The sequence below is a fragment of the Phoxinus phoxinus genome, assembly GCF_949152265.1.
Source record: "Phoxinus phoxinus genome assembly, chromosome: 15".
NCBI classification, from domain to species: Eukaryota; Metazoa; Chordata; class Actinopteri; order Cypriniformes; family Leuciscidae; genus Phoxinus; species Phoxinus phoxinus.
Window position 1 is genome coordinate 12,234,259 of NC_136890.1, and position 24,071 is coordinate 12,258,329.

The window sequence follows — 24,071 nt, forward strand, 5'->3', positions numbered from 1 at the left end:
TAATCTAGTTTTTTTACATGTTTTTTTAAGGTACTATTATTTAAGATACTATTTATTTATTATGGTTAAAGCGCATAAAATGCAAGCATTTAAACTAAAATAAATACTACAACAATTTATGGTAAACTACTGTAAACTAAATTACATTTCTATTGAAATGTCTATGTCGTGTATTTAAAGGGTTAGTTCACTCAAAAATGAAAATTCTGTCAGTAATTACTCACCGTCATGTCGTTCCAAACCCGTAAAAACTTTGTTTATCTTCGTAACACAAATTAAGATATTTTTGATGAAATCCGGTGGCTCAGGAAGGGCTCCATTGAAAGCCATTTAATGAAAACTTTGAAGGCCCAGAAAGGTAGGAAATACATTGTTAAAATAGTCCATGTGACTAAAGTGGTTCAACCTTAATTTTATGAAGCGACGGGAATAGATTTTGTGCACAAAAAAAAAAAGACTTTATTCAGTCATTTCTTCTCTTCTGCATCAGTCTCCGATGCGCGTTTCACGAGAGCGTCACGATGCATGCGCGTGATGATGACGCAGGAGCTGGCGTTCTGACATATGACCAACAAGCAGAGGAAGACGCACGCGAGGTCACGCGCAATTAAAGGTGTTAATTAAATAGCTTCCAATGGCACCCCTCCTGAGCCACCGGATTTCATCAAAAATATCTTAATTTGTGTTCCGAAGATGAACAAAGGTCTCACGGGTTTGGAACGACATAAGGGTGAGTAATTAATGACAGAATTTTGACAAACATTTTTGGGTGAACTAACCCTTTAAATATATTTGGGTAACAATTTACTTTGATGGTCCACTTTAGACATTCTGCAAACTATAAGTAACTTTGCAACTAAGGGCCAGATTTGCGCCAGCGCAAACCCTCTTTTGCCTTTAAAAAAACTACTGTCAGGATTTACTAAAGACTAAAAAATTTGCACTGAAAAGGCGTGGGCATAGTTATTTTTGTGGCTGACCTTATTGTATATACATTAAAGAGTTTTTAGACTGGATAAACCCAGCCCGATCTGCCGGCGATTTGATTTCGCCCTGTAAGTCAGGCTGGAAACCTGTACATTTTTCTATCCTGCTTCCGTTACAAATCTGCGGGGACCAATCACAAACTGGCTTATCCACCTGGCGCGCTATTGGCGGGTTAAACACGTCAATCTAATTCCTTTTAACCTCTCGGCGATGCACAATGGCTTCTTTAGTTTAGTAAACAAGTCGCTTGAGTGGGTGTAAATCCTAGCCTGGTTCTACCAGACTCTCGTACATTTCATTTGTACAGAGATTCTGGCCTCTCTCCATTGACAAGCGTTAACTTCCTTGAAGGCGGTCCTCTGTTGAAGTTTAAAACTATTGGATCTGCCCAGAGTCACTCTGGATCTGCCATAACCAATCGCTAACGTTTGGTCGTGATGTACGACGACTCAAACTAACGCACGACCTCAATGTCATCGTTCTCCGCCCCTCCCTCTTTTCGCTGATTGGACCGGGAAAAAATTGACTGGAGAAAACCCAAGAATACACCACAATCCTAGACGTAGTTCTGAAGGAAAATGAAAAATGAGAGGAAGCACGTAGGAGGGCGGAGCCAGGCTATGTAAATACCACTCACTTTCATGTTTTTTTTTGCACAGCCTGCAAAAATCGATTGATGCCATTGCTGCTTCTGCAAACCGTTGATCAATGCTACAAACCAACACGTTTGTTGACACGTTTCCTGCCTAGAGTTTTCGGGTCGCTCTGCAAGGTACGTCACCCAGATCGTTGGTCTGATTGGTTGAAGGACTATCCAATTGCGTACAGAGTCATTTGAACTATGCCTGTTGATCACGCTTCTTGTGCAGTAGAAAATACAGAGCAGACTCCACAGACTAATGTTCAATCTTAAACGATTGAGCTTGATCTGGTAATAGCCAGACTAATGAGTTTCCCTTTCAGATGCAAAATTTATGGGAGAAGAGTATTTAAATGAATCATGTTGTCACAGTTGTGTCACAGATCCATGCAAATATTGCCCACAACCCATTGCACTTTGAAGGAGGACCTACAAACACGAGTAAAAAGTGTTAAAAAACTACAAAACATGGAGGATATGCGCGACCGATGGTGAGAGGTTTAGATAAAGGTTTGAGTGACAAAGTTTAACCTGATAGAAAAATATTTATTTAATGTTATCCGTGTTTTATTTCATCAGCAATATCAATGTGGACTTTTATAAAGATCCGTTTGGCCTCAACGGCCAATTGTAAATTCCACTCATGTTAACTCAAAGATTCGTTGAAACAAATATAAACGAGGCCATTGATCTGCGCGCGAAGTCCTTGAAATCCATTCTGGGTTAAGGTAAGGCATGTTATTCCCAAACTGTGTTGTGGCTGGGTTGTTATAGGTCTGCGTGACTCTCGATGTCTTAGGCCTAATTGAACGGAGGAAGTATGGTATTCTTCTGTAGCCCAACGAGTAATTTAACTGTTGTTCATGTGAACTGAAATACAGCCTATTTATTGACTATTTGTGGGTGGATGTTTGCTGTTATCAATTCGGATCGATAAAGTATAATAGGGTAAATCGATATCCTATATAGTGCTTGCATAAAGCAAGTAGTGCATACACTTGTAGCTGTTATGTATCTGTCGTTCATGATGATCCGTTCATTGTGTCTGTCACGTGACAAATGAACGAAAGACTCTGAAGGTAAAGTCATTATTTATATTCCTTGTAAATTATTTTTGACTGCATTATAATGATTTCTTAATTCAGAATATGATCAAGACTCCGTAGGTGGATGTGTTCGGGGAATTTGCCTGTTAAAAGTATAACATTTAAAGCCCCTTAGATGATGAAAATGGCTTGAAAAAAGATTTGTTCATTTTGATGAACGAGATCGAACAACAGTCAGTGAAATGATCTGAACTTCCCATCATCGTATGGCAACCTTCATGTGTAATTAATTACACAATTGAAATGATTAAGTTGCAATATAGCATACACACTTATAATCAAGCACTTTACATGTGCTTTAGTATTTTAGTCATTTAGCCCATCAAAATAAAGAATTATAAAAGATCATTAAAAGATAATTATGCAAAATGTAATTTTTTAATTTTTAAAAGTGTACTTGAGTGTGTTAATAAAATGAAAGTGAAATTGAACCTCTAAGTACACTTAAGTGACATTTATTTTATTAATATTATATTATGTTTTTAAAATTTGAATTACAATACACATGCACAATCAATAGCACACTGTTTTGTTTTCACAAGATTCGTTTTGTAAAAAGCTATAGAAATAATTTTTAATTAAATTAATTATTCTATCCTGGACAAGTATGCAGTGTCTAAGCGAGTATTTTGACTATTTATATTGTCTTACTTTTACATAATATTATGGCTTATCGCTTATTTAACATCGCAGCAATATAACATGACTCCTGAAACTGTTTAAGTTATTTTGGGACCGTTGATTGTTCTAACCTCTGGTGGGAAGGACATTTTAGAGACCTCTTGTACATTTAAATGAACAAATGAATAAGCAGCATACCGAACACACAGAACGGATCACACACACCCACACAGATAAATGCATACATGCAGAAACTTGGTTTGAGTTGGACATCTCTGGCAAGAAATGCCACTTTGGGCTATTTGTGTAATGTGCAGAAGCCTGTGTGTGCAAGTGCGTGTGAGGAAAAGGCAGTTTGCAAAAAATAGAGAAATAAATTAATAAATAAATGCAGGGCTTATATAATATGCAAGGTGAGAGTGCACTCAAATAACCAGGAGGGACGGTACCATGTCTAATAGTCATCGCATCTCTCTCTTTCTCTCTTGTTTTAACAGCCTCTCAGCCGTAAGTCAGTATGGGACAAACTATTGTGTGACAGTCCAGTTCACCCTCACTCTCTCCATTGGTTCAGTCCTTGGTAAATGCTCTTGTTTACTTGCCATGAGGTAAGAGGAGCCACACAGGCCTGGCACGATCGCTTCGCTCGGAGCACGGGATTACATCATCACAGCCAACAAAAACCTGAACCCACAGCAGGGTCGCTCTTCAGGGACGCGGTCTAAAGATACTCTTCAAGAAAATAAAGACAGAAAGAAATGAACAGAAGACAAAAGTTTGACCGTGGGGCATGGATTGATGTTTAATGCACTCTTTAAAGGGGTCATGACATGGATTTTTATAAATTAATTTAATGTTCCTCGAGGTTCACTTATGATGAAAAAAAAAAAAATATATATATATATATATATATATATATATATTTTTTTTTCAACCTTCATTCTGTCCCTCTTTCTGAAATTATCTGTTTTAAAGGGAAGCTCCTTTAAGGCTTGTCAGTAAACTGCTAATGTTATGATTGGCTTACGTCATTTTATAGGAAAAAGTGTCAATGCCCACTCGCTATTACATGTACAGTAAGTAGGCCTAAGTGTTTTGAAAACATTATCATTATAAAACCTGCATTTATAGAAACAGCATTAAGAAATAATTTACTTACTGAAGTCTGAAGTCTGTACAGAGTAACACAAACTGTTTAAACTGGACGCATCAAAGCAAACCTTCATTCACTCTTCCAATTGTCCTGTTGTCGACAGATTCAAGTGCGTGATGTCAGAAACTGAATGTGCCTGTATACTGTATTCAGTTATTATAATGGTTTCTATTTGCTTTTGACGTAATGCAACGCTCACATCTAGTGTAGGCAAATGTTATATTTTATTTAAAGGTACCATGGCATGAACATTTCCCTTTATGAGTTTTTTTAACATTAATATGAGTTCCCCTAGCCTACCTATGCTCCCCCAAAGGTTACCCCCCCTTATGCTTTGCCCGCAAAGAGAATTTGGCCAGCCCATGAGAAAATGAGCAACGCAAGCACAATATTGTTTTTTCCTAGAGACATCAGGCTAGCAAACGAGCGAAGCATGGCAGTTGCTCAGTGTTTGAATGTACAAATGAACACAAAAGTATTTTATACTTTTAGCAATAGCAAATGTTTAGTTCCTTCATCCGAGCCTCTGAAGAACAAGTGGGTAATGTGCATTTCTGATGTGTAATAGTTCAGACAGATCTTTCTCTCAAAATCGTTCAATACTGTTTATGCATCAATAAATCAAGCCAGTGACTAAAATATCAATTTCACATCGTTTCTAGTAGGATGAAAATAATAAATAACTGAATAAAATATATACAGAAAGCATTCACAGAACAATCCCTTTCCAATCGCCCAAGCTGTCAATCACACAGAGCAAGTTTATCTGGACACTCGAAAACTCGTTATGAAATCAATGACGCTGTTACACTGCACAAAGAAGCTCTTACTGTATTTACCTCATGTTTGCATTGGTGAAAGCATTAGTGAGAGTGCAGAAACTGTGTTGCAATGATAAGATCTTAATTCACGCGATCATTTGATTGTCATCTGCTCAATGCTCATCACTCCAACCTTTTATGTGAAGGGAATAGATCTAAATACTTTAAAAACTTCTCACGATTCATCAATCTCGTTAGCTAGTAAAAATGTATGATAGCTGTTAGTAAAAGTTTTCAAAAGAGTTCCACGTGTAATGCTGGCTATTTCATATGCAGGCATGTCAGCCAATCACAGCAATGGGCGTTTACACTGAGGTCTCACAGCAGACACGCCCCTTCAAGCAGAGCGTTCAAATCAGAGGCTAAAATCAGGATAGGAAAAATTACTTTTATTTCTAAATTATCATTTTTTTTAAAAACATACTAACATTATAAGGGCACCCCAGGAAACATTATAAAATAATAAAATAATCTGCCATGGGACCTTTAAGCTTTGAAACTTGCAGGATTTATCATGTCATGACCCCTTTAACAGCACTGGAGAGATCTCATTGTACGTCCCCTCAGAATATAATATATTCAACTCCACAGGTCTTAATTAGATTAAATGCCATTTTTAATGTATTTTATTAAAGACTATGCAAATGATTACTGCATTGTACTATAATTTAATAAGAAATATGCACTATTGTTTAAAAAAAATCTTGTATGGATGCACTAAATTTATCAAAAATGACAGTAAAATTATTTCTATTTAAAATAAATGCTGTTTCTTTAAACTTTCTATCAAATATTTAATTAATTGTTTATCAGTTTCAGTCTTATCACCACTGATAATAATAAGAAATGCTTCTTGAGCATCAAATCGGCATATTATAATAATTTCTAAAAGATCTTGTGACACTAAAGACTGGAGTAATGACTGCTGAAAATTCAGCTTTGCCATCACATGAATAAATTACATGTTAAAATGTACTAAAGATTTTAATTGTAATTTTAAAAAAAACTTTAAACAATAGTGTAGGATTTTAATAAATATAAATATTATTGATGTTATGTAGCTAGATTAATTTATGACCTTATCTATCCAACACGCTGCGTTAATTAGAAGTAATAACAAACAGGCTATTTTCTGATGATCATTTGCAAGAATGTTGAACCACTTAGAATTTGCTTTATGCAGAATTATCTGATATTTCTGACAAAAAATCTTGAACGATCTTGATTGACAGTTTAGTACACCTTAGTACGACATAATGAACACGCTGTACTTCTGTTCCTCACAGCAGGGAAATACAGTGGGACAAAAAGTACTTCTTAAAGTCTTAATGTGTTTTCCCATTAAAGCATGAGTATTATTACCCCGAAGTCTAGACATCACTCAACACGACCAAAAGCTGCCTCACTGCAACAGCACCAGTTTATATTAAAACTGCTCTAAAGTAGTTCAATCCGTATATGCTGCTTACAATGACTAAAAGACATTACACCATGTTTCAGTTGGTCAATGGCGCAGTCTATTTCAGTTGCCTCAAAATAGCAACGCGCCAACAGTGCGCCTGAACACACCTCGTTTTCAGACCAGAACGCCCATGGGCACACAAATGGGGGCAAATGCATTTGCTATTTAAACAATGTGGCGCAGGAGGTGAAACTGATAACTGCGTCGCAGGCTGAAACTAAAGACACTTGCATTGCGCCAGGTGTATGATAGGGCCCCATACATCCAAACACTAAGAGCCACGCAGAACACATTAGCAACTGACTTGCAATGCCCTAACTAGAACCCGGATCAGCCACAGCATCATTGTGGCAGTGAGTTTTGCACAAGCATACACAACTTTTTAACATTTCGTTTAGAAAAGGTAGAAATCTATTTATGTACACTGAACTGAAGCATAGAGAGAGGAAGATGAGGACAGTGGGGTAAAACAGAAAACGTGAAGCGTGAGTCATCGCTTCAACACACACACACACACTCACACACACACACACACACACACACACACACACACACACACACACACGGAAAGAGATGGGAAAAAAAGTTATTTGATACTGCAATAAAACAAAGCCTATTCCAATCTGATAATACATCTATTTAATAATTAAATTGCCCATGCACATTCAATAAACCAAGATGGGAAAGGACAGGTGTGTGTTTCTGTATACCGGTATGTGTGAGAGGGACAGAGACAGATACAGAGAAAAAACTATCATAAAAATAGCAAAATTGTAGACAGATTCGAGCATAAAGAGCAAATCCTGTCAACTTGTCCTCCCTGGTGGATTGTAAGAGTTTCTGCTGGTGATTGTTAGCTCCAAGATATTGCATAACTGACCTGCTGTGAGCGCAGCATTAGGAAACAGTAATGCCAGAATAAAAAATAAACCACAATTATGCAAATGTATGAAATGAAAACAGTGTTGGGTAATTAGGCTCCTTTTTATTCACTAAGAGTTGGAAAATAACAATAGAGCAACGCCTTCAGCACAGATTCTGTGGGCACGTTTACACCGTTACTTGATTTGCACATGTAATACTCATTAACCTTAAGTATTAATCTTGTGTGTATTAATCTTCCCACACTGTTTGTACGACAACACCGACACTGTGCCACTTGCGACGCGTGTTATAACTTTTCTAATAGAGCAGACTAATGATTTTTGCCTGCCAGATGATAAAATAGGCAAAAATCCCAGATTTACATTAAAGGAAGGACCCAAGGGTCCTATTTTGACTTGGGTAACCCATAAGTTAACACATTTGCAACCATAGCAACACCCTTGCAACCATCCAGAATGCACTAGCAACACACTAGCAACCACTCAGAACACTTTACCTACCACATAACAACGCTCTGGCAACCACCCACAACTAGCACGTAGATAGCACGTTGTTCAGTGGCAAAAACCATGCACAATTTCACATAATGTAAAAATTTTATAAGTTAGTAAATAAACAAATTATGTTTTCAAGCGTGGCACTTGTCATGTTACTGCCTTCTTAGGACAAATTGCTTGTATTTATAATTTTTTTCGTTTTGGATAAAAGAATGTGCTAAATGCATAAATATGCATCATTCAGAATAATATTTTGATATAAGTCTTGTTTGTCCACCCCTGATAGGTCAAAGTAAATAAATGTTTAACTGAATTTCATTTCGAGCACAGAAGAGTTACATATATAAAGATCACAGTGGTAGTTAACACTCTTGGCTCATTGTAATTACACTCAGGTCACACTAATTAAACACTCTCATAGCGTGTGTGTCGGACTCCCTAAAAAGGCTGTCTGACAAACAGGTGAGTCGAACACTTTTACTTCCTTCACTCATTCTTTCCATTTACTGAACAAGTTGACTTGACATACTTTTGAGAAAGTTGAGAAGACACTGTGTGACACATTATTTTAAACATTTCGTAATTTGTGACACCGTATGACCATTTAAAATGAACCAGTGAAGAAAAAAGCTGCTGAAAAGAAATTGAGAGAAGACGCAAGACAAATGCATTTGAAAATGAAGTCCATGGACACATTAAAACTACCCACGTGCACGATTAAGCTGAATTACATAGTACAATATAAATGTGACTGTGGAAAATTGGTTGCCATTAATAGTACATGTGCAACTGAAAAAATGTGATAATTGCTCACGCTAGTGTTCATGTGGTATTAAATGAAATAATGTGACCTTAAATGGAGAGTAACAGTAAATATTCACACCAGCTGTGATGAGTTACCTGTGGTGCCAACCCTTCCCGAGAGTAAATTATGTAGTGCATTTAAAATGATAAACACAAATGGTCCATGCTGCATTCTCAGATATTCACAAATGGCCATTAGGCATGGTTTCTGGCACCAAAACATTGTTTTTTAGTCATTTAATGTAGTTTTGTCCATCCTGATCCAATATTACGCTGTGTGGTGACACTATTTTACAGTGTCCTTCTGTACATGTTACATGTACTTACGTAGTACGTACTAGTAAAAAACGTAAATTATGCATAATTACGTGCAGCTAAGCCTAACCTGATAGCAAGTACATGTTGTTAATCAATATTACTCAGTACTTATAACTGCACTGTAACAAGGACACCTTAAAATAAAGTGTAAACCTTTTGTAATATAAGCTCTGTTGGGATTGGCTTAGATCTGCAAACTGGAGTAGATCACACTGTGGTTCGTCAAGGTGGTATGTTGTTGAATACTGAACAAGGCATCAGGAGGTTGGACTGAATAGGAAGTTGGCATCAAGACCTGGCAGTAGACGTGAGATAATCAGCTATTTATACACCTGAAGCACCGTGATAGGCATAATTACGTGAACATGCTCCTCTTAATGTGTGACCATGTGGCTTGAAAACAAATTAATTAAATAACACAAAATTATGATGTTAATAAATTAACATTGTTGACTAAATGTCAGCATTTGCTGCAACTAGAAGCTCTGATGTTCTGTTCACAATAGCAAATTTGAGTTGTGCAAATGTCACATGACTCACGTCAACATTCACTGAACTACATGAAATGAAGCATCACCCAGAGCGTCACACTGCACACTGTAACATGACACTTAAAATTCAAACAATTTCAACATGACCCGGGCCCTGTTTTCCACTGACCTTTTGAAGCGCAGCCAATGAGTAAGGTATAATTTCCTTTATGTATGCAATGTGTAGCTTTGAAAAGTTGTGATGGATGGATAAACAGCAAAGCAACAGGAAATGTTTCATCTGCTAAAATATGAATAACATTTTATTGGGATGCAATTCCTGGGTAAAAACATCTGGTGCATTAATGTAAATGAAACTGCGATTTAAGATCCAAGTTATGATCCTGAATCATACATTTATTTTATTCTAATTACTGTATTATTGTATACTATTTTGAATATTTATCACTTATTGCTTGTTGTCACTCTTCACTCTTCTGTACAGTTTTTCAGGTGGAGGTCAAAGCAACGCACAGTGTGAGATGTTTGCTTTAAGCAGTGCACTGAAGCCCTGATGTGAGTCACGACATGGTTTAACAATGGGACCCACTTTATATTAAGTATCTTTAACTACTATGTACTAACATTTCAATTAACCATTTGATAATGCACTAATTGTGAGTGCATTGTACTTCACATGTTTACATTGTACTTCATTTAAAGCAACACTAAAGAACATTTTTTACCTTAAAATAATGTTTCCAAAAGTGTGTTCAGCGGTTCATCAAGTCGTAACAGGGTGAAAGGCACTTCTGCTTTCGCTTTGCGGCCCTATATCTGCTATAACCACACTATGCAAGTTTGCCAAATCGGGTCGCGTTTCTGTAGTTCGAATGAGACATAAGAAAACTACAAATTTGACTTGCTTTACGTCAAGCGGTACAATAGTCATTATTTTGTTATTCTTCGTTTCTGATGTCGCAATACATCATACTTTCATGAAATCATGCAACATATACTCTACCTTGTCTGTGGACATTCTGGATATTCCGGTGCTGGATAAACAGTGAGCGTGCGTGCGTGCGACAGTAGGCTGCGGTAGTCTAAATTATTTACGACAGCGTTAATGGACAATTCCGCTTCCAACCTGTAGGGCGACCGAAGAGGAAAAGTGATTTAGTGTTGCTTTAATCTGTAGGCATAATTCATTTATCTTATTACATCTATAATTACACTGTTGACCATACGTCTACCCTACCCCATAACCCAACCTTAAACCTTTCCTTTTTAACAATTATTTTTTTACGTAACCACATAGTCGTTAAAGACACATAACATAAAGTGGGACCCACAGTAACTTAATGTAAAATGTATCCAACCATCCAGACACATGAGTGAAAGCCAAATGAGGAGAGGGAAGCCCCAATTAATGAAAAGAAATCATGACTCCAATATACCTAGTTTGACTACCTCAATTCAGAAAAAAACAAAACTGTGCATTTCATACAATAATGAAAAAATGATATGGCAGGGTTTCCAAAACGGGGGTTCTTGAGGGAACTGCAGCTATATGCAATGCCATAAGCTCACAGTATACTTTTCCCTTTAACACCACAGATATGTCAGAAGAAATGTAATTTCAAAGGTTGAGACAGTTAATAAATAATTCTGAAAACAGTGATGATGAATCATCTACAATAAGCGCAGGGATATTTATTAAATAAACATGGTCAATTTTTTTTTCAAGTTGTCTAACTGCAAATGCTCAAGGCTATTCAAAAGGGCATAACCAGCAGAGTTCAGACTGCTGGCACACAGCCGGAGCCATCAGAAACACTCTAAAAGCACAACATGGGTCAATAATTAACACCCGCTGGATAACCCTGACCTAATGCCATAATCAACACACAGATATAGAGGGAGAGGACAATGAAAAGATAGAGATGCGATCCGATACAGGATTTACTCTAAGACTATATGGAGATGAGCTAAAATGGAGGAGATGTAGGAGGAAAGAGAGAGAGAGAGAGAGAGAGAGAGAGAGAGAGAGAGAGAGAGAGAGAGAGAGAGAGAGAGAGAGAGAGAGAGAGAGAGAGACCTTCTCTCAGCATGTTCGACTCTAAAAGAGAAGTGGTGGAACACACACACTGATTCTCCATCTGTTGGCCACAGAGAGGGTAGAGAGGGCGGCACGCATGAAAAGAGAGAGAGGGACACCTAAAAACATCAGGAGAGAAAGTAAAGGCGAATGAAACTCATAAATGGATAGATTGAGTCAAAGAATAGGAGAGAGGAAGAAAAGAGCACAGAAGGGGGAAAAGTGGAGAGAAGATATGAATAAAGAATGACCTCTGACCTGAAGCAGTGAAAAGAGGATGCTGGGATTGTGAGAGATGAGTGTGAAAAGAGGATGAGACAAGACTCAAAAAGCAGAATGATGTCCAGAATAACATGCTTCATGCTTTGGCGAAAAAAGAAAAAAAACTTAAATGGCAAAAAAGTGCTCTTAAAAATAACTCAATAAACTGGAGTGGATGTTGAATGCATTAAATGGTCATCATTTACTCACCCTTTAAACCTGTATGACTTCCTTCTGTATATAAAAAAAACGCATTTTCAATATAATGGAACTGAACGAAAATCAAGGCTGTAAAGCTCGAATAGCAAAGAAAAACAAAAAAGCGAAAGATAAAATTAAACCTTGATATGACTTGTTCACCATATTTCAGGAAAAGGTTTGCAGAGGTTAAAAAGACACTGGAGAGGATGATTATGTGAATAAATTACCTAAATGTCAGTCTGTGTGTCACAAAAAAAGCTTATTTTAGAGGACTAGGAATATATAATAGCACAAGTCAATTAGACCACTTTATTTTATTTTCATGATATTTTATGCTTTTGCATCCTTTGTGAAGCTTAAATGCTCCCTTTCATTATAGTTGTATAGAAAATAATTAAATAAAAGTACATTTCCTCAGGACAACTTTTATGTTCCAACATGAACAAGAGTAAATGATGGCATTTCTTTCCTTCTTTTTCTTTCTTTCTTTCTTTCTTTCTTTCTTTCTTTCTTTCTTTCTTTCTTTCTTTAAAGTGCCTGTTTTTGTTTTGAAGGTCTCCTACAATATGTTTACATGCATCCAAGGTCAAAATACACTTTAATTTTCTCATAATATAGGCTACATTACCTCATTTCTGTCTGAAAATGGTTAGTTTGAAGATTTAGTTTCTCTAAACTCCTCCCTTCCAAAAACCTACTCTGTTGTGATTGATCAGACAGCCCAGTCTGTTGTGATTGGTCCACAGCATAAATCGCGTGTCGGAAATGAAATGGCCATTACCATATCTGAATTTTAAGATATTTTTTTAAGCTTATAAGGAATAAGGGATTTTAAGCTTCCTCAGCGCTTGATACACAGTAACGATGGTGTCGGTGTTTCTGTTCCAGTGCGAGTCCTTATTCTTTTGAAATGCATGCAAAGTGGATTTGCAGTGCTGAAAACAGCATCATGTCGACAACACGAACCAAACTCTTCCAGGCCTCAGCTACAACTACAGTGTTTGAGGGATGGTCAAAGTAGATGTTGTTCGTGGGCAGACCATATAGGCTGGCATTATGCAAATATGTTACATTGTTGCTTAGGCATGTTACAGGAAGTGAGTCTGGAGTTGCTGATGACTCGTTTCAGCAGTTCAGAATCGATTTTTTCTTTTAGGAGACAATAACTTAATTTGTTGTGCACTTTGATCTTTAAAACTTTGCAGACATTTTACATTCACAAACAGCTATATTGCATGAACAGTAATATTAAAAAAGCATAATAGGGGCACGTTAATATTTCCCCAGAGAATTAAGAGAGGCTTCCTAAGAGTATTTACTAAAACTAAAACTTCTAAAAATGTGTTTCAGTCATTTACATAAAGCTGAAATAAAGTAAAAATATAAATATAAAACTTAACCTTAAAATGAGAATAACATAATTACTACTTGACTAAAATTAAAATGAAGACTAAATTTGTAATACCAAATAATACCAAAATAACAATATCAACCCTTAAATTGGTCTCATGGCACTCAAGATAATCTAGATGAAAATGCCACATTACACATTTATCTGTATCTGATTTTACAATATTGTTAAGTAGCATCCCAAAATTGTGGAAAGCTTTAGTCTGCACAGATATTATAACAGGTTTAAAAGTGCCCGTGAGGTCATACATCTGAGGTCATTGTGCTAAACCCTGGAGCACAAGCAAATTAAAATCATAGTGAAGGAGCTAATTAGAGGATACATCTAGACAAAAATGGAAGCGTTTCATTTGCTGCCTCCGCTATGATCTCTGTAGTACTGGAACAAACTGCCCAGCCAATCAGCACAGTCTTACACCCACATAAATAACTAATATGTGTTCCTTACTAATGACTAAAGGCCCCATGGGAGGGAGGCAAAGAAGAGGAGGATGCAGAGAGAGAGAGAGAGAGAGAGAGAGAGAGAGAGAGAGAGAGAGAGAAAGAGTATTCAATGAATACCATTTGCCTGTAATACCAACCAAATGAATCATCCACTGCTGACTGCAAACAAAACCTTGGTTTTCAAAAAGTAAGGATAAAAAACTAACCCGTGAAAACGAGTGGAAAGTGTATGCATGTTTGGAAATCGACCAAACAATAAGTGCTAATTTTAGCCCATTAAAAATTAGCATTCACTTATATTTTTTCTTTTGTAACGGTTCTTTTTGAACCTAATGAATACTAATGAACTAATGATTCAGTTGAATCGATTTGCAAGAGTATGATGAGTTTGTAGTGTTCAATGGGGTGGACTACATATTGGAGCCAAAAGCAACATAAAATTAGATGTAATCTACAAAACTTCAGTGATAAACATCAGTGTTATCATTTTTTTTTCTCTCGATAGAAAAGAGAAACACAGGCACCTTTGGGAAAGATTTTGAGAGATGAATCAAATGAATTAGTGAATGTTGTGTTTAAACCGGTTGACTGACACAAACTGTTAAAAATTTCAATTTCAATAAAATAAGTTAGACTGTGTCAGACATTTTTCATGGTTTTCATACTGTCAGAGTAATGACGTGTATCCTCGATATGTCAAAAATGTAGATGTATAGAGTTCAATTAGAAATTCTTGCTGGAAAACACTTTTTTTTAACGTTCAAAGGCATGTTCCAATTAAAGACGGCAGTGGATGAGAATTATCTGACCTGATCTCAGCTTGAACTTCACACTGAACACTTATGACAAACATTAAATCTGTGTTCCCCATCAGCCTGGTTTATTTTAGTGTTATTATTTTGGCTGGTTCTGAACTCGATGATTCAACATTGTGAAAGGAGAGTGATGGATTGTTCTAGTCAACAATTTCAGACAAGCGAGGTTGAACGAGGCAGAAGATGAACAGATCTAAGAGCTCTCAAGATACTTGAGTAGAGAATACAGGGGTTGCGCAGCTGCTGGCGATGAGCGAGCAAACATAATTATATGAGCCGAGTATAGAGGGTTGAGCTCAATGAGGCAGAGAGGAAGACACACGCTGAGACTGACGCGCTGGAGCTGCTGCTTCTGTTGATGCCTGGATCACCCAAGGATGCAGAAAAAAACATCTGCAGAATACTTAACCTTTCCCCCACCAACAACAAACTCCATGTGTTAGCTTATTTAAAAATGGAAAAACAAGGTAGCATAAAGCCTGAGGAGAATAAGCACACAAAATAAGCAGAACTTTGTGTTTCATTTCGATTCCAGAGAACCCCAAAAAATTATTTAAACCCCAAAGTAAACCCACATTGTGCTTTTGTCAAACACACACATACACAGAGAACATCCCTTCACACAAAAAAGTAGACCTCAAGTCTATATAAAGTGTTTTACAATATTTCGGATTGCATCCATATACAGAAATACATCCAGAACCAAGCAAAAAAGGAAGAAACATGTTCTCAACATGTTCACGTCTCTGCCATTGAATCTCAAGTCTTCAAGATCAAGTCTAAATATTTTCCTGTTTCAGGTTAAGTTTATAAATCCTGTCATAGGACAAATATTATAATTTTTTCTTATCCATTAGGTCACACTATAGTTCAAAAGAAAGTATATATTTACATGAATAAAAAACAACATTTCATCTGAAATAATAATAATATTAAGAATGATGATAATTATTATTATATTGTTGTTGATAATAATAATAATAATAAACAATTATTTTTAAGCATATTTTTCTTTTAGTTAATAGAAAATTAATATGTTTCCCAATAGTAAATAAATTAGCATAATAAAACATAATAAACATAATAAACACAGCATATGATGTATTACCAATCATACTATTTATCATTTCATAATATCTATATCTGTGGAAAATAGGAAAGAATAATAATATAATATAATATAATATAATATAATATAATATAAAAATATTTCTCCTTGTAGACCTGGAGACTTGTTCAAAGTCTATGTTAAATTGAGTTCAAGTCTAAGAGAAACTATATAGTTGGAATCACTTTCAAAATGTTTTTTTATTTCCTGCTGATGAATGATAAAAACATTGCCAATCGGAATCCATCCTGCTTTAAAGAACTTAAGTTTTTAATGAGGCAGACGACAAAACTTACACAAACAGAATACATCGTCCGCTGGTGTGGACACTAATATAGTTATCGTTATCGCTCTTGGTGTGAACAGTCTCAACTCAATGTTTTTGTGAATTAATTGAGTCTTAGACTTCAGTTTTCATCTCTTGCACAAAAGCACACACACTTTTGTTGACCAGACTTTGTCATTCATATCAACATTAAATGAACTTCTCATAGCCTACCACAAAAATAGCACAAATACCATATGGCAACACAAAGGCCCAAACATCCAATAACCCAGATCAACCCCTTATAACACAAGGGAATGAGGCACTTACTGTTTCCGTAGAGTCGAGGTGTTGTTGGTCCCAGAGCTGTCATTGCGCTCCAGTCGGCTTCGCTCTTTCTCAACCGGAGCTGACCCACATGACAGGCCTCGGGTCAGCCTCGTGTGTGTCCGTCGAGCTGGACCAGGCACCGTGGATGAGGGTATATTACTGCTGCTGTTCTGAATGACGCCTCCGGCATTGTGGTTTGGTAGTGATGATGGCTGGCTGGGCTTTGAGCTCTGGTTATAGTTGTGGACCTGCTGCGAGTTCTCGGTTCCTGGGCTCCGGTCCTGCCGCAGGTCCTGGTTCTCCTGGTTGACCCGGTCTAGCTGCGTCTCGAGCTCCTCGATGCGTTTCCGTTGAGTTTCTAGAAGTTTGGCCTGGTTCTCGATGATGTTATTGAGTTCCAGAAGATACTCCACAGCCCGACTTGGGCTGTCTGGGTTGGACTCCATAGCTTTGGGCCTTACCCTTCCCCCCCCCCACCTGATAAGTTCAGTGGGGGGGAGATAAAACAAAAGAGCCCGAAGGTAGAAGCTTGATAGATCTGTCTTTTATCCTATAAGTTGCAACGAGTATCAACAAATGAAAAACACCAGCAAAGGACATTTACAGCACCAATGTTATTTGCAGCGATTGCATCTTAATGTTCATCCATGAATCCTTCAAAAAAAAAAAAAAAAAAGGCCTGTAACTGCAGCTCTCAGCAAATGAGTTCAAAGATCAATAGTTTGCATCCTCTCAGCTGTGATTGTACTTCAAAAAGTTAGTAAGCAAAGATGAAGTCTACAAAAAGGTATGGCATGGACAGTTCTGAGCATCAGCTTGTAGCTGTTCCAGACAAAAAGATCCATTTGAGTCCACGTGACGACATGAACTCATGAACATAAGTGATTTAAATAAATGCTTATATTACAGTCAAAAGAATTCTGTAGATCATTTCTACTGTTTCCACAAACCCAGTCATTCCGAAATCCAGTCATCTTGAGATGTGCTGTGCTACACACAACTCCCACATGCTGAGGTAGCACAGTGAAAAATAGGGAACAGTAGCAAAAAGATAGCAATTTAATCCCTGAAATCCACTAAGATCTGTATAGCTTGAGATAGAAAACATACTGTAAATATAAGCGAAGAAACGGCTTTCTTCATTAACAGACAACTGAAATTCTAAAACTGAATCATAAATGTGAAGTCCAACATCTCAAGACAGTAGCCTAAACCGCTTTTATACATAGCAGCAGAAGAAGAATTTTAGATAAATACATTGAAAGTCTATGAAACACTTGCACGCGCTGAGCGCGCGTTCCTCTTCTTCTTCTTCTTCAATATGTGTGTATTTTAAAATAAAATGTACATATATGGTTCCACATGTTAAAAAATCCTACTTACACCTCAATTTATCGGCGTTTTCTTTTCTTCAACCCATTTTAAGGGAAGCTTTCAGTGCATCTCGAGCGTTCCTATTTCTTTGTACAATCTTCGCGTCTTGTTAGTTTATTTTAACCTCGACGTCCGTCGAGTGCGAATAACAGCGTCGTTTAAGACTTAAGGCATTTGTATTTTCTCTCATAAAACATACTTTTCCAAGGCGTAAATCTAAGAGGTGACCGAGGACCACCTGGGCTAAAGTTCCTCGTTCTCCTGTATTTCCAGAAGTAACCGACGCTTGGTCACTTGACGCGCGCTGATGCTTTTGAAGATGATCTCGCGGATGCTCAGGTTCGTGAGCGCGCTTCTCACCTGACAGATCCAGTAGCAACTGAAAAGCAGAGAAGCGTTAAACTAGTCTTTTCTGCGCTCGTCACACAGTCAACCCACGCAAGATCTTTTCAGTAGAACAGAGAGAGAGCGAGAGAGAGAAATTTCAACAAATGAAGCTTGAATCATACAAACATGTTAGGCTATGTAACGTGATAATTTGAATAGCCTTACACAAATTACAAAAAGTAACAACATCTCTATCAAACATATAGCCTAGTAACAACAATTATTGTCAAGACATAAAATACATTTAAAGAAAGAGAATTAAGCCTACTCTGTTTAATGGAACAAAATTAGCCTAGTTCCTTGTTGGGATATCCAGTTCATTCAAACTGGTAGCACTTTTCAATTGTATTATGAACAGTAACTGAACTGTATTAATTATGGCATACAGTAGTAACAAAAAAACAAAAAAAATTGGTTATACTTTATTTTTAAGGTGTCCTTGTAAATATACATTTACGTACTCGGTAATATTAATTAACAACATGCATTTACAACATGGTAAGGAATAGGGTTATTTGCATGTACAGTAATTATGCATAATTTACTGTTGTTACTACAGTAAGCACATATAATATGTATAACAAGTTGTATATATTGTTTAACGCTGTAAAATGTGTTTAATAAAGTGTCTGATAAATTAATAAATAATAATACATTATTATTACATTTTTGGTTATCTCAAATACTAAAGTCAAGTAATAATTACCAAATTTATTTTTATATTCATGTTATGAAGTGCTTTTCAATACACTTTGCTGTCATCTACTGCTCAGCGTAGAAATTACATCCACATGGAGCACCACACACACACACACACACACACACACACAGAGAGAGAGAGAGAAATAAACACTCCAGTCCACAATTGATCTCAGGTAAATACATTAATGTTTATTATAACTCTTATATAGTTTGTTACCTGCATTTGGATTACAATAGATTATAACAATATAATCATAATAGAAACATAATATTATATGTATATATATATATAATTATAATAATATATTTATATTTATATCTATTTACAATGGGTACATATGGCCATAGACATTAGTATGGACATAAAGACAATGTGAGACTCTAAAATGGACCCTTCGGATTTAACGTGTAATAAATATAGAGGCGTAGGACTTGTTAGTGAAAGCTTATGTGGCATTGGCTTATACTCTGAATATTATGATATGTTTAAAGATGCATGGACCACCAACACCAGACTGACTTCGACTTGATCCCAGACCTGCTGGGCTGCACAGAATACACTGCTGTCCCAATGATCTAAAATGGCAACATCTTATGCATAGTTTAAATGTGCGTACAAGTTCTGCTAGACAGTATGACACACAGAGTGAACAATATTGGGTGATATTTGGGTTTGATGACACAAAAAAATAATCAAGGAAAATAACTGATAAGTAGTAGGCACAGTTCTTAGGTTAAATGCTAAAATATCATCAGTATATCTACAGTTAACAAGCTACAGTTCACAAGAGCATAATACAGTCATCCTCTCTCTCACTTTTACTAGCAAGCTTTCACTAATAACGAGAAAGAGAAAGACCTTGGTGCATTCAACTAAAGAGGTTTTGCAGGCTTGGCACAACGCCACTCAGTATTGCATCCAACTTACAGTATATTTCCAGTACACATGTTCAGCAGCACAATAGTCCTTTTTGGTTGACGGGGTCAAAACGGCCAAGAGCGGTAAGAGGACCGTTTCATAAAGCATATCTTTGTCCTTTATCAATTACTGTTTATATTTAAAATAAAAAGATACTTCATATGATTTTCATATATACTGTATATTCTCTTTATGGATTGAGAGTTTATCTTTGTATTTGTGTGAATCATATTTTAATAGCTGCAGGAAATGTGTCAAGCAGGGCAATGTATTATTTTTCTGGTAAATGGCATAAACGAAAAACTCAGAAATGAAATCCTTGAAAAATATATGAATCACAACAATTCATTTGAACTCAATTGAGATTTCCTAGGTCACAGAGACCATGGTCAGCAGAAGAGTCTTTTGTTACAAAGGCAATACGGGCCATTTTGAGGGTGTATAGGGGGATTCATAAATAAAAAAAGTTTATATATATGCTTCCTGAGATGTCAGAGACCCAGAGGGCACAAGATGAATACAATAATAATAATTTATGTATAAATGCATGAAAAACACAACATGTTTCAGGGGAAACTCTTGGGAGTACGACAATTATATGGCCTCTTGTGTAAGTTTACATGTTTACACACCATTCACAAGAACGCTAAATTATGCAATCATTCCGGAGATCTGAATAATTCTTATTTCAAGGGGGAAAAGCACAAATTGTTCAAAGTTAATGTTTCGAACATTAAATCTCAGGCTATACTACTGTTCAAAAGTTTGGGGTCTGTAAGATTTTTGAATGTTTTTGATGTTAAAGTCTCCTATGATCAAAAGTACAGTGAAGACAGACATATTATTACAATTTAAAACAACCTTTCTCTCTATTTTAATATATTATAAAATGTAATTTATTCCTGAAATGGCAAAGCTGAATTTTCAGCATCATTACTCCACTCCTCAAAGTCACATGATCCTTCAGAAATCTTTCTAATATGGTATTTGCTACTCAAGAAACATTTCTTATTATTGTCAATGTTAAAAACAGTTGAGCTGCTTAATATTTTTGAGGAAACCAACATATTTCCCCCCGTATTCTTTGATGAATAGAACGCATTAACTTCAAAAAGACATCTTATATATGTAAAAGTCTTTACTGTCACTTTAAAATAATTATTTAAAAAAACATACTGACCCTAAACTTTTGAAAGGTAGCGTACAATCATCATTCAATATTTGCTCTGTAGCTAATGAAATGTGAGCATACAGTATCATCTTTCCATGGTTTATATGGAGCATTGTTAAAGATTAAAGAGAGTTCACACAGTGGTACAGAAGAGGAAAGACAGCTGTGCAAAAGGTAAGAACTGGACTCAAGCTACCACTAAAGAGAAGAAGAATATTTGGCCCTAAGCATGATCATCTTGTTGTATACGAAGTCAACATACTGTAATAGTCTGGCAGAAAAGTAAAAGATGTTGCGTTGATCACGGCAGACCTTCTTTATGGAGGACAACGTGGAAGAGAGGAAGAGAGAAAGGCTTGAGAGAGCGAACTGGAGTGGGAGTGTTCAAAAATTGCTTAAACGAGCAGAGAAAAAATAATAATAATAAAATTAATAATTCTCTGTAAGTTGTATTCGCCTGGGCAAAACTCGTCACCACGATACTAGGTTGTTGTAGATGGTTGCTAGGTGGTTACTAAGATGATCAAAAACGTCCTTATCTTTTAAACTTGGCAACTTGCTATTGTGTACGATAAATATTGCTGCATGGCACAGATTACTTGTTATTTTCCTTATTTTTAAGTCACCTTGGATAAAAACACCTGCTAAATGAATAAATGTATGTAAACTGCTTATTGGCCAGATCGAAAGTGATTTTCTATTACTTATAAAAGGAACAGAACAGCTCTACTAAATTTATTGCGAACCATTCATCCATGCATGTTTATTGGTTTAAAATCTTTACACCTCGTAATTTTTTTTTTATTAAAATGTCCTAACTCGCTCTTTCGGTGAAACGACAGACTTCTCTCATGTAACGTATGGTTTTCCTCAATCATTTAGTCTACTTCAACCTCTCTGCTTTCTTATAACCGACTGCAAGCTTGCATTCAGATCTGATTGGGTGGAGGCAAAGTTTTTTTTCCATAATCTGTTTCACTTAGATGTACGTCACAATACGGAAAAAAAAAAAACTCTTCCGTTTCATCGCGACTTTAAACATAAGTATGAGCAACAGTAAAAGAGATCCTAAATCATGTTTCAGTTCCTCTACCTTTCCCTACCATTCGTATCCTCTCAGCCTCTCTAATGATTCTCTTTGAGCTGGGTTTTAGCCAGGGGCCTGGAAGTGGGGGGCCCGGGGCCCTTTGTGTGGTTTTTGAGTTATTCAGATACACAGAGAGACCAGAGATACTGGCCGCAGACATGCTACACTCAGACACGCTGGCTCCTGACTCGGACTCTGCGTAGTCGGACGGGCCAGACGTGAGGAAAGAGAACGGGGTCCGATTGAACTCAGCGCCCCCTGCTGGCCCTTCCGATGAGTGGCCAGATAAGGGTCGAAGTGTGCGGGGCTGAATGTCTGAAGGTAGCACGCGGACGCCCAAATAACGCAGGCGCTTATGAAAACTAATTTCTTGCTCTCCGTTCAATTCGCCTGGAATCCCTCGTTCAGTTTTTTTGTTCGGCTCCCACTCAAGCGCTTCTATATTCGCCATTCTCTCCTTTTCTCTTTCCCATTCCCTGTCGCTCTCTGATTTCCTCTCTTCCTCCTCCTCCTCCTCCTTCCATTCTTTGTCTTTCAGCTTCTCTCTCTCTCCCGTCCACTCTCGTTCTCTCTCTCTCTCCCACTCGTCGTCCTCCTCATCTTCCTCCCACTGCAGTTTAGGCTCAGGAAGTCTCTGGTTATTGATGGTTTGTTTGTTCTTGCTCTCGTCCCCTACACTCGTTCTCTCCACCCGTCTCACCCTCTCTTCGCTCTTGCTCCGTCCTGACCTGTCCTCCCTTCTCTCGTTAACTTTTTCCTTCTTTCTCCCATTCCTTTCAACGCTTCCCTCCAAGTGTTCTTCGCCATGCCCTCTAAGTGTGTTTCTAGGCAAGCTCTGTGACCTTTTGTCTCTCGACCTTCGCCCCCCGCCCTCGAGACTGTCAGGGCTTTCGCGGTCTCCTCCGTCACCTTCCCTTTGTTCTCTCCGCCCTCGGTTGGTCTTCCCCGGTTTTTGAACGCTGGATTTGGCATCCTGTCGAGCACGGCGACGGGTTACTGAAGCCAAACCCGACTGCAGGGCCTGGGGTGAGGAGGAGACGGCTGTGACGTCATCAGGGTCTGAGAGTGAGACGTAATGGTGGACAGAAAAGAGGAAAACATTGAACATCGTAAGCATTTACTCACCTGATTATGTAACATTATTACATTAATGCAACACACATTGTTGAAAAGAGTTCAGTGCTTCTGTTGCAGGCAAGATATTTGTGTGGGGAAATATTTCAGTAACTCTTGTTCAAGTAAAATGGAAAGTGAATTAGTTATGAAAACCAATCACCACCGATGTTCCGGAGCACTTCAAGTGTTTCACTCTTTTGTCACCCTCTTCAGCGAGGACTTTGAGGTCATTCTGAATGTGCCTTTTAAAGCCGCAGCTGACTCATTAAAACTAAAAGCTAAGAAGCTTTTGAAATGCAAAAGAGTCTGTTTGATATGCTAATAACGATCCACTTAATTATATGCAATAACTCTATTATTGCACGACATAACTTTACTATTAAATAATACAACAAAACCTAAATCATGTTTATAATTACAATAAAATCAAATGACAAAATAATTGCCAAAGTTAACATCCTTCTTAAAAATACAGATTCCAATGGACACACGGAAGCTTTCAACCTTTCACCACACCTTTAGTGTGAAGAACAACTTTTAAAAAATACTTTCCCGCAATGGAAAGATTCCATGGATGTTAAAGGTTGACGGAATTATCAATGCAAATACAGAATTTGGT

The 24,071-nt window shown here is 37.1% G+C and overlaps 2 protein-coding genes across 10 annotated transcripts in view; both read right to left on the reverse strand.

Annotated features, from left to right (window-relative positions):
- The window catches only part of iqsec2b (IQ motif and Sec7 domain ArfGEF 2b), a 75,999-nt gene extending 58,645 nt beyond the window's left edge, over nucleotides 1-17,354 (reverse strand). The window contains 1 exon segment of the mRNA XM_079638267.1: nucleotides 16,697-17,354. Within this exon segment, the coding sequence (XP_079494393.1) occupies nucleotides 16,697-17,142 (446 nt within the window). The 5' untranslated portion in view covers nucleotides 17,143-17,354.
- Nucleotides 17,355-20,553: 3,199 nt separating this feature from the next.
- magixb (MAGI family member, X-linked b) overlaps nucleotides 20,554-24,071 on the reverse strand; it is a 99,984-nt gene continuing 96,466 nt past the window's right edge. For 8 of the 9 annotated variants that reach the window (XM_079637442.1, XM_079637441.1, XM_079637440.1 and 5 more), the window contains one exon: nucleotides 20,554-23,395. In XM_079637442.1, the coding sequence (XP_079493568.1) occupies nucleotides 22,323-23,395 (1,073 nt within the window). In that variant the 3' untranslated portion in view covers nucleotides 20,554-22,322. The remainder of the gene's footprint in view (nucleotides 23,396-24,071) is intronic. The other variant, XM_079637445.1, reaches the window with a different exon arrangement.